This window comes from Pipra filicauda, unplaced genomic scaffold, assembly GCF_003945595.2.
Source record: "Pipra filicauda isolate LSUMZ 115617 unplaced genomic scaffold, ASM394559v2 scaffold176_size3548034_pilon, whole genome shotgun sequence".
Lineage (NCBI taxonomy): Eukaryota > Metazoa > Chordata > Aves > Passeriformes > Pipridae > Pipra > Pipra filicauda.
Genome location: NW_024104283.1, coordinates 103737 through 119398, shown reverse-complemented (window position 1 = coordinate 119398; position 15662 = coordinate 103737). Strand labels below are relative to the sequence as shown.

General features: G+C 39.0%; 1 protein-coding gene across 10 annotated transcripts in view; it reads left to right on the top strand.

The window, feature by feature from the left end:
• Nucleotides 1-15662, top strand: part of HACE1 (HECT domain and ankyrin repeat containing E3 ubiquitin protein ligase 1) — an 83775-nt gene that overhangs the window by 23719 nt on the left and 44394 nt on the right. For 4 of the 10 annotated variants that reach the window (XM_039379803.1, XM_027731576.2, XM_027731563.2 and 1 more), the window contains exons 3-5: nucleotides 7156-7267; nucleotides 13442-13496; nucleotides 14608-14697. In XM_039379803.1, the coding sequence (XP_039235737.1) occupies nucleotides 7180-7267; nucleotides 13442-13496; nucleotides 14608-14697 (233 nt within the window). In that variant the 5' untranslated portion in view covers nucleotides 7156-7179. Of the gene's footprint in view, nucleotides 1-3941; nucleotides 4484-7155; nucleotides 7268-8862; nucleotides 9101-13441; nucleotides 13497-14607; nucleotides 14766-15662 lie in introns of those variants that run through there. The other 6 variants (XM_027731603.2, XM_027731556.2, XM_027731546.2 and 3 more) reach the window with 5 other exon arrangements.

The following is a 15662-nucleotide window of genomic DNA, read 5'->3' as shown; positions in this document are numbered from 1 at the left end:
AATACTATAAAAATAAAAAATAATAATGTTACCATTTATTATCATTATATACTTGTGTTCTAGTGCTCAGGGTTTGTCAGGTGTTTTGAAAGTAACAGAGCAGGAATGACTTTTCCTTCCAAATCTAGATATGTCAAATCAACCTTGAAAATTGATGCTTGTTCAACTACGCCTTGGCCCATGATCCCAAGCCATGGTACCAAACAAACAGCTACCTACAGGTTGTATCTCCAAACTAACCTGCATGTGTTTAGTGGCTCCAGAATCCCACAGACCAGGTGGAGCTGAAAACCCAACTAATCAGCTACATGGAGAAGGGAGGACAAGGGTGGCCACAAACATGAGGAGCATCCAGCAGTATATGCTGTAAACAGACTCCTGAGCTATTGTTTTGCCCCTCACCAGGTCCCTTGTTGCACAGGAACCTTGACATGTGTCCAAATTCAGGGAGAAAAAAAGTGACTGATGAAGATGTTGAGAGGTCTGAAAATTTCAAAATCCAAGTATGGGTTTCATGCAGTACAGGAAAACACATAAAAAAAAAAGAAATCTGGAAAACCAGCTTTTTTGTGGTTTCTTTTGGAAGCTAAAACCGGCATAACACCCAGAATCCTATCCTTCCAATGTCTTGTGTGTTAAAAAGAAACCTTATCTTAAAGTACGCAACATCCCCATTTGCATGGCTAGCTCTTCAGGCACACTGCTAAGCCATATCCTGCCCTCTGGGAAACACGCTGGTGCAAGGAGGAAAACTGGTAACACTGCATTTAGCTCATCAGGTTTGGGTTGTTTGTTTTCTGCCTCTAAGTGTGTGTTTGGAAGGACCCAAGAGATACTGGAAACTGAAACAGAATGAGGGTAGTGGTTATGGGTGGGCAAGTTTTTAAAATAAAAGTGGCAGAATAGGAAGATAAGGAATGTGATGGGTAATCTTAGGAATGCAGGGCAGGAAATGCATTGTGAATTAATGTCTTGCCATGGGGGAAGGTATACATCATCTATCATCTTCACTGTCAATGGTTAAAACTGATGTTGAAAGAATCATTGCTCTATAACTTTGTCTTAAAATAGTAAAACTAGAAAATCATTCTGAGAACGGGTAAGCAAGTGAATAACATTTAAGAAGCTGATTAAGCATCAGGCAAGGAAAGAATACTCTTTTAATGCAATACAGTAACTCTATTAGCTGTCTTCAATGAAACTTGAACTCGGATTTTATTGACTAATGTAACAATACCCATGAAACCAAGTGTTTCAGGAGCTTCTAGTGTAAGAGTTGGGGTGCAACACTACTTGATTTTGTGACATGAACAAGCTCTTTAAATGGCAAATTCTAATAGACTGTGGTTATAAATGTTGAAAAATATAAATATAATTGACTAGTCTGAAAAATTGACTTTTTTTTAATATTGGAGCAGAAGTATCTATGTCAGATATATTTTTAGATAAGTTCTGGTATTTCATTGTCTTGCTGACATTTTGTATTGCTCCAGTGGTACTCATTATAAAATAATTGATGAGTATTAAATCGATGTACCTTAACTCCTGAGTCTGTGATTCTATATCCCTCATGACTGTGGTAGTGGCCAATATGTCTAGTTGCTTTCCAGAGTAGAAAGTACACCTGAGTGAATTGATTATGTACCAAAAACCCAGATAGATTCCAGGTAAATTACAAGATAGAAGTTGAGAGAAACAAGAAAAAACAGATTTTCATCCTTTACCTTTTTTCTTTTAATATTTGCAAGGATTATTGTAAGTAAAGGATACTGTTATAATAAACGTATCAGGAAAAAGCTTTAACATCCCCAAACATTTTCCCTCCTAAATTTTGAAACATCCTGACATAACACATTCATTTTATAAAGCGTTAAACATAGCAGAACATGAGTCATCTTTCAGTGAGGCATACAAATAACTTACATTTGCAGCCACGCTTGTCCCAGATGGCAGGTGGCTTTCAGCCACGGGATGCAGATTCAGGCTACTGGAGGTTCCACATGTGTGCATAATCTCCTTCTTGCCCTGTATGGGTGCATTTTGTGTGTCCCTGTATTAGGCAGTTGCAGGGTGGTCTCTCTGCTCTCTGTTTTCTTCTTACCACTGGAAAGACCAGAGCCAACAGCACCTTTAATCTGCATATTAGGATGCCTACTCTCTTCAGAGAGCAGAAGCAAATGCCTCAAGGGAGACTGCCAACCATCAAACAGTGCATTATGAAACCTGAAGACACAGAGAGTGAATTAAATTTTAACAAAGTAACTTTAGTAAAAGTGCTTTCACTTAATAGCTGAATGCCAAGAGTCAGTCAACTTCAGTTAAGTTGTTTTGTAAGGCTGGAGGTGTGAGGTGCAGGGGAGGCTGACAGCCTGTAAGATGGCCTGTCTGCAGCAAGCCAGTGAAGGAACCAAAGACTTAGGGTTTAGTTTCCTGGTAAGTGTTGTGGTGCCTTGGGATATTTCAGCTACCAGATGATTTCTAAGGGTTTTAATTGTGTTTTGGGCAACCTATCTGTGATTGCCAAGGAAGCAAATGCTGCAGCTTGCCATTGCATCTCACAGCAAAAGAACCAAAAGCAAATCTGGGTCAAAGCATCTTTTGGTGTTTTGTCTGTTTCTTTTTCAGAGCATGGCTAGGATCCTGCTGGGAAATTGCCCATTTTGGCAAGGTCTCTGTGCAGATCCTTGGTATCACTTCAGCGTTCTTAAGCACAACTGAAAGACTGTACGGACTGCAGAAATAAAGGGTTCAGCAGAGGCACAGAAGCAGTCAGCAATGGTGCTGTAGAACAGAGCAGAGCAAAGCAGCACAGCATGAGCAACCAGCAGAAAGAAGAATGGGAGGTTGTGACTTGATAGCAGTAGCTAATGGTAAACCTGGTGAGCAAACTGGTAAGAAACACAAAACCAGTGCTGGTGTGAGTAACTAGAGGTAAATAGAGCATCCCTCAAAAAAAAAAAAAAAAAAAGCAATGGAGAGCACAGCTCCGTTGTCAGGTCTCAAATGGTGAACTATGAGGAAATGGATTGCAAAGTGTTCCAGGAACAATGATCAATATCTGTCACTTGGATGTCTCCAAATCTGGACTGGAAATGGAAATTGGACTTTCTTACTATCTTACAAGCATGAGAACATGGTCAAGAATATCAGGAAAATAAAAATAGTTTTACAGAAAAAAGCACAAAGTCCATGTAGTCTGATATTGCAGCTCTGACAGACGATGCTCAGAGAAAAAGTGTGAAAAAAGGACAAGTGTGGAGTGACAAATCCCTGCCATGTCCTTCCTTCTAGTCTCTAGCAGAAGGGTTAAATCTTCAGCTTTTTTTCTAGCAAAACCAAATATTCACGGGGGCTGTATTTGGATGTGATCGTTCATATTTCCGAATATGTTTATGACTAGGAATATTATTCTTAGATTACTTTCTCTACAAATACTTCAACATGATGAATAGTCTTCCCCTACCTAGTTACTTATCAGAAAGGAGCCAATCAGAATAATCTACTGTAATTCATTAAGACTGACATCTTGTGGTTGCTTTTTGTATGCCGCCTTCTGCCCGAGTTTCTTAGGAAAGACTGAACTTCTCTCTTTTCTTAAACAGCTACTGTGCATCCTCTTTATGTTACTGAGGGCGTATTAGCTACATGATTCTGAAAATTATTCAGTAACTCCAACAGGGAGCTGAGAAAAGAATTAATGATGAAATCAAAATTTAATTATCCTTTCTTTTTTCTCTTTTCCTCCGGAGCTTTATGGTGTTGAATGTACAAAAGCACTTTACCACTGCAATCACAGCCCTCTTAATTGTGTCTCTGTTTACATGCTAATATTTTTTAGCTTAAATATTTTTAAAACTGTTAGCAGTCTTATCCTAGAACACTAAACAAACTTTAAAGCATTGGTTAGAGTAACAGGGGAGTCTAGTTTGAAAATCTCTCTAATAATGTTTTGTTTTTTGTGAGTTAAAAGTTACAGCATCCAGCAGAATGTGTGTAGTGACACCTGCCTTTGCATGTATTTAATCAAGACAGTTACTGGGCACATAGCTGTGCTCCCCAAAGTTTCATCATGTATTTTAATGTGGTGCAAGTGTAAAAGACACACCTCCTATGTCTGCAAAATAGAGAATACTATTATTGCCAGTCCAAAGAGTATAGCAATTTCCACATCATTTTTTTAGTCTCAGGGATGGTGTTATGAGACTATAAATTCACATTCTTCTGAATTTAGAAGTAGAATTTTCTTTCTTAGACAGCAATTTGCAACGGGCAATGCGTTGATATAAAGCTGGAAAGTAATTTGGACATTTATCTGAAACTTTTCAATCTTCTATTAGTACTTGGTTAGCTTTTCACAGGCATCAACAGCTCCTGCAGCAATGCTTTACACAAGGTCTGGGCTATCAAGGGGAGTCCACCTGTGTAGCATCAGCAGCAAGTAGCAGAGAAACGGTAGAAAAAATATCTCCAATTATTTTATCAAGTAAGTATAGAACAACCCCATATTTTCTCATGTGTGTGTAGTTAATTCATTTGTTTATTTCCTTGAGAAAAGAAAGGAAATTGCTTTCCTTTGAAGTTTTCTGAGTGATGGAATGCTTCCTTGTCTCCCAACAACTTAAAATAGCCCAGTTTTAATACACTTCCAAAATGGACATTAGTTGCTCAGGACCAAAGTAATAGATTTTGCTTGTCCTTCAAAGGAGAATCAGTTTTAGAATGAGAGCAAATAGTGTCAGCCTGAATGCAATTTTTACAGAGTTAACAAGGACTTGAAACAGGGAGAGAGAATGAAAATCTCAGAGTATCACAAATTTGCAGCAAATGCAACAAAATAACTGGTTCCACTGTTCATTCAACAGGTTCAGGTTGTTGTTCAGGATGTAACATAGTATTTCAGCATTTTTGACCTTCCAGGTTTCCTCACTGTGATCTCTGCATGAGGGTAGGGTTGGTGACTTACAGGACCTTAAGTCATGATTACTGTGGCAGAATTGTAAATTTGCATGTTCTAGAAACATGAGAGAATATAAAGAAATCGCCAAAATGATCTGGAGAAAAAAGACCCCTAACATCTGTAGAGAACAGTTGCTGCACAGAATAAAGTTGCAAACACAACTAAACGGAAAAGTGGTAGGGAAAACATGACAGTCAGAAAGAATCTTGCAAGAATGGCATCACCAACATTAGACAGACAAAGACAGAATGATTATTGACTTCTTACTGGCCAAGCATGCGTTTAAATAGTTGGCTCTTCCCTGACTCCACCTAAACTAATACTGAGATGAGCACAATGATTAGCAGAAAAAAGGCTTGTTTTTAGGTCTTACACAGCCTTTGGTATTTTTTCCCTTAAAGAATGCTTTGTGCAGAAGATAGATTTTACTAAAAGAAGAGTGATGATGTTTTTTAAATATGAGACATATTTAAAGCTGTAAGCTTTTCAAGCTCCAGTAAAGACAATGCAAACTTAGGGGCTATGACGTTATGAAAATAGTTCAAAGTATCTTCACTCTAATCCTTGAGCCCTGTGGATTTGTTTTGAGACACAGTAAAGCTTCCTTTTGAAAAATTAATACGAGAGAAATGTAGCACAAATATAGCAGAAATATAACGGAACTGGCAAGAGCTGCTTCAGACCAGGAGCATGGATGAATTAGACAAAGTTTAAAAATACATCTTTAAGCCTGGACACATTATTTTTGAGACATTTCAGCAACTCAGCTTTAAGGAAATATAGGTAGGCGTCAAGCAGCACTAGCTGCTCCACAGAGAATAGAAATGGATGCTGCACAAAACTGTAATTGATGGTCCTTTAGTTTAGAAATGTTGAGAGTCAGTGTATGTCATGTGGTGGTGAGGCACTGGCACAAGTTGCCCAGCCCCATCCCTGGAGGTGTTCAAGAGCAGGCTGGATGGAGCTCTGAGTAACCTGGTCTAGTGGAGGTGTCCCTGCCCATGGTGGGGGTGGGGGGGTGGAGCTAGATCATCTTTATGATCCCTTCCAACCCAAACCATTCTATGATTCTATGAAGACTAGTCCCCTCAAGAACTGAGGGAAAGCAGTTGTTTTCTGGGAATATCTTATGTTCTTTGATGGTAACATGGAGAGGAAGAAGGTAGCTGAAGTAGGTCTCTGTGAATTAAGTTGATCTCTACTATAATTCTGCAAAGGTACTCTATTATGTAACATCATCTTCATCACAGGCAAGTCCCTGCACAGAATATGTAGGCAGTTTCCAACCTTAGTCTGCTGGCATGTCCAGAAGAAGCTGATTCAGCCCACAAGGAGCACATGGCTATTGGAAATAATGGCTCTAAGCCATATTCTGAAGATATGCTGACTCTCAGCACTGCAATGCAGTGGAGAAGAAAATCTCTCTTGGCAGAGCTGCTTCCAGGAAGAACTCAAATTGCACTTTGAATTCACTGCTAGGGAAGGGAATCAAGGCAAATGGAATTGCAGGGGGAAGCACATTGGATCATGCCTGCCTGTCTGGAGTATCCCATAAAAATATCATAATTTTTTCATATTTTTAGTTCATTTCTTGATAAAAAGTGGACTACCATACTATCTTGGCTTGTGTCAGAAACAGTGGGGCCAGCAGGACTAGGGAAATGAACATCCCTCTGTACTCAGCACTGGTGAGGCTGCACTTTGAATCCTTTGTTTAGTTTTGGGCCCCTCACTACAAGAAGGACATTGAGGCACTGAAGTGTGTCCAGAGAAGGCACTGAAGCTGGTGAAGGGTCTGGAGCACAAGTCTTACAAGGAATGGCTGAGGGAGCTGGGGTTGTTTAGCCTGGAGAAAAGGAGGCTTGGGGTGAGCTTATTCCTTTCTACAACTACCTGAAAGGAGATTGTAGTGAGGTGGGCGTTGGTCTCATCTCCCAAGGGACATAGTTTAGTGGTGGACTAAGCAGTGCTGGGTTAATGGTTGGACTTGATGATCTTAGAATTCTTTGCAGACAAAAAAAAAAGATAGTATTTTACCTATTTGTAAATATTAAATGATATTTTTCCTTTCTGCAGTGATCCGATCTTTTCTTAAAGGAGTCCTCATAGTTTCCCTGTAACTGAATAGGATGTGTTAAACTGAATCTGAACTTAAGCAGATTAAGCAGAACCTAATTTTTTTTTTTTTTTTTTTTTAGGTAAAAGAAGACAACAGACTTTAGATGAAATACACTTTCCCACACGTTGAATTTGTTCCTACATTTTGGTGTCCAGTGATGACCAAAGGGCACTGGTCAGAGAATACTTTTTGTGAGTACCTACCAATCTAATGATAGACAAAATACAAGAACAAACAAGATCCAAAGTTTACTGAAGTCCTTATGCCACAAATTTCTCTGGGGATTTAAAAGTGGAAAAATCAATATCAATTTCTCTCTTTCTTCTATGCTCTAGGCTAACTAGCATAAAGTTCTTACAATTTTTTATGCCTGTGTGAAGAATGTACAGAGGAAAAAAACAGAGTGAAAGAGCTGCATGTTTTTAGTTCTACTTAGTACTGCATTCCATTTCTGACAACAATCTGTATTTCTCCTAATCCTGAAAACAAAATATTTTTTATCTCTAAAGAAGACTTTCCCTGTAGCATAACAAATGCCATGAGCTCCACGGTTTTAACTGTTTTGATGGTATTATCTTTTCTGAAAAGAAACACAGCCTATCTGCCGTGAGAATGCTCACACCAATGAACTTCCTGCATGAGCCAAAGACAGGACTGATAATTGACTTCATTCACTGTGAAAGATAAGTTTGACCAATTGCTTGTAGGCAGTTGAACGTGACATTTTTAGACATATAAGTGCATCAGACAGACATATTAGGGTTTCCTTATCTTATGAAGGGAACTCTGCTGACTGCATTCAGTGAAGAAATACCTTAAAAGCTGTAAATGGTAAATTGGGAATCTTAATCTTTTCTTGAGATGTCTGTTTTTTCCTTGAAACCAAGGAAATTAATAAAATTTGAAAGCATTGATGATACTAGTCATCATGGAGCTAATTATACTACTTGCAGCTAATTTTACTCACTTAAAAGCTTTTCATTTGAGACCTAGTCTTACTACAGGTGTCTTATAGACACCTGAGAAGGTGTTTCACCCTAGTGCAATACCCATTTCTAAACTAGATGGAATTAATTACCATCTAGAGGTGCTTATTCTCCGTGTCAGTCAATATAGGTGTGGAGTGTAGCAATACAACTGGAAAAACACATTGTTCAAGTAGGAATTTCCCAGGATATACTGAAAGCTCATAGGGTCAAGATGAGATTTTTTTCAGATGATGAAGCCTATTATAGTCTACTGAAAAGAAAAACCCCTAGCCATTTATGCAGCCCTCAAACCAGCTGGGTAGATCCTGAGTTTAAGCCAGCCTCTGAAAGTGATACTGAACTTTGTGACCATCGACACTGACCACCGAGATCATGTCACCCCTACCTGAATTGCTTTTTGGCCTCCACTGGATTTTCTTTCCTCGAATTTTTATATAGTCATCAATTAAGGGAGTTGTTGACTGTCAGGAGATCTTTTCCTTGAAGACTTCATGCTGCAGCGGAAAGAATAGGGCTACAAAGCTGCAAATGCCCGTCGATGCGTCCTGTCTGGGAAACTTAGCGCGCACGGGCGGGATCACCCGGCAGGGGCGGCTTCAAAAGGTGGCACTTTTTTTTTTTTTTTTTTTTTTTCCCCAAAACCCGTAACAAGCAGATGTTTAAAGACCCGTTTTCCCCGGGTTTTGCCAACTCGCCCGGCTGTTTCGCTCCCCCGGTGAGCGGGCACTCCGAGGTACAAGGCCCGCCCCCGGATCCGCCCCCGCGCATGCGCGTAGACGCCCGTGGCGGCGGCGGCCTGGGCGGCCCTTGGGCTGCCTCCGTCGGGATGGGCTGAGGGGAGGTGGCGGCAGCGGGGGGTGTTCGCGGCTCCGGGCTGGGCGCTCCGAGGATGGAGAGAGCCATGGAGCAGCTCAACCGGCTGACGAGGTCCCTGCGCCGCGCCCGGACCGTGGAGCTGCCGGACGGTAGGAGAGGGGCCCTGACGTGGCGGTTCGTCTCAGCTCCGCGGCGGCCTCCGCGCCCGGCCCAGCCGGGGTGAGCTGAGGCAACTGGGAAGGGTGGGAAGGGGCTTCCTCCCACCGCCTCTGAGAGGCTGTTTTTATTTGTGGTGGTGATAACAACAGCGGCTTCTCCGTTCCCTTCCTTCCTTCTTTCCTTCTTTCTCTCCTTCCCTCCCCCGGTGCAGAGGGTCCTTGCCGGCTGCTGCCGCCCCCGGGCCCGGGCGAGCGGGTGCTGGGGAGTGCTCGCCAGTCTTATAATCTGGTTTTAAATCCTTCGTTAGGTGTTTCCTCGATGGCGGACTAGCGATGACAAATCTTTGTTTTTTAACGGTGCTGAATTTTGTTTGAAAAGGTATTATAGGTGTCACCTATCGCAGCCTAATTTTTGGCTCTAGACTACTTACCATGGGTGCTAGTCCCCAGTATCGGGATGGATTTGAAAATACAGCTTGAGGCTCTTATGGGAAGTGGTTTAGTGTTCAAGGCAGGTCCAGCTTTTGGGGAGGGCTAACTCTGTAAAACTTGTGGATGTGCAAAATTTCTGACTGACATATATGCAAAAGTCCATGACACACGTTCTTGTGAGTCATGTGCTGTCATTGTACTTTCTTCAGAGTTTAGTTTTATGGATGGGTCTTTTTCTGCCTATTTGCTAGCTCTCATCTCTGGTGGTAGAGGAGAGGGCGTAACGTTCTGTTCTCTCTGTGCATTCCCTGTTTGGACTTCCTGTTGTCCTCCTGCACTGAGCTGCTACACCCTTCGCTTATTGTCACCTGTCACAGTTTAGGTGTTTGCTAATGCAGTAGCTCATAAATGTCACAAAATTGACAAGCAAGCTTCGGATGGCTTTTCCTGTTGCTTGTAAGCCTTTGAATGGCAGCAGTGAAAATTGGTGTAATGCTCTTAAACTCAGACTTACAGAAATAATGAAGTAGCACCAGTTTAACTAATTGAAGATGGTAATACAAATAATGCTTTGTACAACCTATGTCAGTTGGAGCTGCTTTAAATTTACTCAAGTACTAGTGTAGGCGAATTGATTCCGATTTTAATCTTCCTGTCTTGGACATTGTTATCTTACACTTCAGAGGTAATTGTGTCTATGGTAGTGGCAGTGTAAGTGCAAGCCCTGAGACTTTTGAAAGCAGTACTTCCGTTGTCTTGTACTGCAGAAGGAATGTCAGTTCTGTGCATTCTCTAGGAATTGCAGTCGGACTGATATAAGGACATAAATGGGTTTAAGATACTGAAGTTTCAAATTGCATTCCAATAAGGTCTCTGTTCAATGGCCATCAAACTTTGGATCGGTCTTAGTTCATTTTGTATCTTCTTTTCTGACCGTGGTGTTCCTTAGGCTCGTGCAGGTCTGCCCAAACTCTTCTTGAAAAGCAGGTTTGGGTTACAGTATTTTACTCCAAGCATGTACTGACAGGATCATCCTAGAATATTCCACACCAGTCTGGTATGGTTTGTAGTTTCGTGGCTTTTTGTGTGCTGTGTCTGGACTCTTGTATTATGATTTCCCCCCAGACTCCTCTACATTTGAATAGCTTTAATGTAAAAGATACGTAATTTGCTCCTCCACCCTTAAAGTAAGAGTTACGGTACTCTCTTAGGAAATGGAGATGTATGTTTGAACTTTCTTATGCTGAAGAAGGTGCTAAATCTAGGTACTGAACTTCCTTTGCACGTGCCGTAGCCATTAGGGTATTATGTGGACAGCGCTGACATTTCTTTGAGGTTGTGATCTCTGCCAAATTCATGACAATATCTCCGATGAGATGAATGAAGGATTCTAGATGATGAATTTCCGGTGATTTTTTTTTTCTTTTGTTTAAAGCAAGTCTTACCACCTGAGTCCAGTGCCAGTGAATATCCTGAGCTGACCTTGCAAATAGAAAATAGTATAACTCTTTTATCACTCTTCTGAAGTGTCCTTCAGCAGCTGCTTTCTGGACACTTGAGAGCTTGACACAGATTTCTGGATTGTACTGTTAAGGCTCAGTGCCTGAAAACCAGGTCTTGCAAACCAAAGCTCTGACTGCATATTGTGTGCCTTTTTTTGTCTTTAGATATTCAAAACTGGAAACGCAAGCAAGTTAGATAACAACTAAGTTCTCTAAGTGTGTGAGGTGTATAATGCTTTTTCTCTACCTGCTGTCATGTAGCTTAAGTCAATAGGAGTTTGTTTATTAGTAGGGACAATATTCACCAAAAATAGCCACAAATGCTCCTTAGTCCCATACCCTTTTAATAATTTCTGTACAGAAAAACTGGGAAAATCTGCATGTGCTCCACAGTGTAATTTCTGTTAACAGAATAGCAAATGGCTTAGTTTTGTAACTGTACCGTAAACGCCTTTTATGGCCCACGTACACTCATATTTAACTGTTATCTTTTTCTAGATCACTATACCTGAATTACAGTTCAATTTAATTAGGGTGAAGTATTAAGCGCTTCATTTAAGCGTGCTGGTATTTTTAAGTTTGGGGTTTTTTTTTCCTCTTTAATAGGGCGTGATTGTGAAAATATATGTAAGGATGTCATGCTTAAATTTAGATGATGTTCTCAAGTTCTGTTTTTTTATTTCATTTCGGAAGTTTTGTCTTTCTGCCAAGAGATCTGTGAAACACTCAAAGAAGATTTTTCTTTTTTTTAAATTTGTGTATACTGAGAGCTGATCATGGATACATTTTTGAAAAGTCATCAAATATTTTTCACAATTGATATCTTTATGTAGCATCTGTTTAATTGTATTTCAGGACTCTCTCCCTCCCTCCCAGCAGTCAAATTCTAGTGGTGTGTGATGGGGATGGAGTTATCTGATGCTCACAGAACTCTGCCATAAGGAACAATCTGTAGAGAGTTCGAAGTCTTGAACTTGGTAATGGTTAGAGTGACTCTCTACAGCTTTTAATTATGATTTGGTGTTTTGAGAGGTTTGTGTCTCTTGCACCATGTGCTTGCTGTAAGCAACATTGACTTTTTAAAATTTATTTTAAAATTTTTATAACAGATGGAATGTAATTTAAATTCGAATATGACTTACCTGTGTTCAGCGTGCAAAGGTAATAACAGATTAGCATTGCTTCTTTCTTTCGTTAGCTATGGACAGACTGCTTCCAAATAGCAGAGAGCAGCACTAATCTTGGAGCATTGTAAATGATAATAGTGAATAGCACAGCTGCAGCATCATACGTTTATTTGATAACTGTGAATAATCTGTGTTTAATATTCAGTAAATGTCACCTTACCTATCTGGTGGAAGTAGTGCACGTACAGAGGCATGGTATGTACAAGGCATGAGGTGCTGTACTTGTTTAATTCTTCCTGTTCCGATTGCTTAGTAACTTTGGTATTTGGATTAATGAAGGTGATGAGGAAAAACCTTAAAATAAAAGTTTTATGAGAACAGTCCTCTGTTTCTATATCCTGGATCCATATACCTGAGTTCTCAAAAAGCATAGCCCCTCCTGTCATAAGTTGGCATCTGTGTGAACAATCTGTGGAGATTGTACTCCCAGCAGTGGGTAGTTTGCTTGAAGGGAAAAAATATAATAATTATACATAATAAAATTAATAACTATTACACATTAATATTATTTATAATTATTATACATTAAAACCTTTTAAATTATGTCAAATGAATTCTTTAAAAATAGTATTTTACTTCTGGAAGTCTGTAAGTGACCAAACAGGCTAATCACATCCATGCATGAGCTGGTATGTGCAGCAGTAGTAATGACAGAGACTGTATAGGTGAATGTCAGTCTGTTCCCACCACTGATGTGAATCTTTGTGCTCTGGCCTTTTTTCATTGCCATGAAATGTGAAATGTGAAACTGATTAGAGATTGAAGTAAAACCTACTGCCTTCAGGTGATCAAGGATAGAGACAAAAGTGAATCGTTATGAAGTAACTCAGTTCAAAGAAATCACTATTACAATTACTGTGGAATTCACCTTGGAACACAGGAAATTTCCTTATTTTTAAAATGAACTATTCTAAGTGTTATAGTTTTGGTTTTTGTTTTTTTTTTTCTTTTTTTTTGTTAATGCACATTTCCTAAAAACTTTGATTTAATTAACAGAGTTGTCAATTCAAAAAAATTGATGCTCCACTGAAAATTCTGTGATTTTTACTTTGTAAAAGAAAAAAAACCACACTGAAATTTCATGTATTGAAACTCTGTTGTCTTCCGTATCTAAGTATGATGGCTTTTCCTTTATAATGAAACTTCATATGTGAATAATCTGTATAAAAAGAATGATCTGTTGAACAGTGGACACTTAAAAAGGTAAATAAGTGTTACTAGATAAATTTTTTTATGTAAAAGATTTCTTTATGGTAATGGAGTAATTTAATTTCTTCTCAGATAATGAAACTGCTGTCTATACACTGATGCCGATGGTTATGGCTGACCAGCACAGGTGAGAGCTTCTTTAAATGTACCTTTTTTTTTTAAGGTCTGACAAACCCAGCATGTTTACTAAAGTTGTAGCTTCTGAATTGCTTAGTTATCTTCTATATCTGAAGTGAGTCACTGACTGTGTGCGTCCCAGCATACTTTTGCCTGAGAAGACTGTTTTGTTTTATGCCACAAACTGGAGCTGGGATTTGTTTTGTTGATGCACATAGGGAAATTCGCCTTAGGATTAGTACAAAAGTGTTGTTTTGTAACTGTATCTTAGCTCTGAGTGTGTATTTATTGACAACATAGAAGCTCTTAGTGTCGTCAGATGTCTCGGAACGACGTGGAATAAGAGTTGGACAATGAGATAGATACTGCTGGGATTCCTCAGATGAGCAGCTGTTTCTCTTGCTCAGTTGTCCTCAAAGCGGTTGGGATCGGAGGCTGCATAATGCCAGCTAAGTGGTGCTACCTTCCAGTGAATTTTGCAGGGAAGCAGGTAGTAATTCTTACTGAAACAGTAAACTGTTTATCTAATCAGGATGAACATTTTTTCTGCTGCATAATATTTTGTTGAGATTCTATGTAAGGGTTTAAAATTATGTGATTGGACCATTACTGGAAGTTGAAGGGTCCTTCAATTTTTTTGTCCTGTTGGCATATCATGTAACCTTCTACTTCATTATTGTGATTTCACATACCAGTCTTCCCTCTGAACTTTATCTATGTTTGGGAAAGCTGCTGGATATCTGGTTTGGGGTGTCTGTGGTGAGATAAGGAGGAAAATGTGAATTTATTTTTTTTTAAACGAAGCTATTAAAATGCGTGTTTTCTGTATTTGTAAAGAAGTGATGTGGTTGTCTGCTCTAATTCTTACTAGTTTACATTTGAAACAGTTGCCCACTATCACAGTTCTTTTTTTTTTTTTTTTTTTATGTACAAGGAGGAAGTGAAAATGTGTTGTTAATCAGCAAGTGCTTGAAAACTATTTGATCTCTTGATCAGAAATTAGTCGAAGGGAAAAGAAATAGCGATAAGTAAGAAACAGAGTACTTGTGCACAACTTACAGTATAAACTTTTTGGCTATTGTGAGTTATATTTTAAATTAAAAGTATGTTTCTGTTTGAAGGTCTGTCTCAGAGCTGCTATCAAATTCAAAATTTGATGTGAATTATGCCTTTGGACGTGTGAAGAGAAGTTTGCTTCATATTGCAGCAAAGTAAGACTTACTTGAGTCCAGTCCAGAAGTTAACAATGAAAATATTACCACAAATCTAAGGCACCAATGTAAGCTGGAAAACACTTTAGTATCAGTTAACATTTTCTTTTCATACTTCCTTTTTGTATTTTGTTATTCTTCTAGCAATGTACCCGACTCACTGAGAGGACAGATTTTACATATGATACCAAAAGGCTTTCCAAATTTTAGTGAAGGAAGTCTTGCTAGATACTTTTTTGCCTTTCTGTGAAGTCTCAAGTCTGTGAAAAAATACAGCCATGATACGTATCCTGTGTAGCTGGGTTAATCTTACCTTTGTAGAGTTAGAGAAATCTTCTCTGCAGACGCTGATTGTTTTTGAAGTATTTTAAAACAGTAGGAAGCACTTGGATGTTCATTGGGAAGCAGCCGTTCCAAAGTACTTCATGTGACCATAACTGCAGGGAATATAACTTGAGTACTCACTTCTAATAAGTTTTTGTATCCTGGATAGTGGGCTTAAGTGCAAATTTTATAACCTTGACCGAGGTTATTTATTATTAATGTAGCACTTCAATGGGGATAACTCTGTATTGCCAAGAAACAGGTTAACAGCCTAAGTAGAAATGAACCAGATAGTTTTTGACTTGGCCTTTCATGAAACTAAACTTTAAACTAATGAACAAATGCTCTATATTTGGATCCCCTTTTAAATATCCTGAAAATTCTTACATTTAAATTGTTGAAAAAAAAAAGCAAAAATAAAAGAAATAATAGTAGTATTGTGTATAAATAGGTGGTATTTGGTCACAATAAAGGTAGAAATTCCAGCTTCCTAAGCAGACTGTTTTAGAAATATCTGTTTCCCAAACATTTAATTTCAGAATTACATGTTGCTTATATAAAATTTACTTAAGGAAGTACTTAAAAATGCAAGCAAATTTTTAGCATACACCTTAGAAGTGTATTTGAAAATATACTGTGTT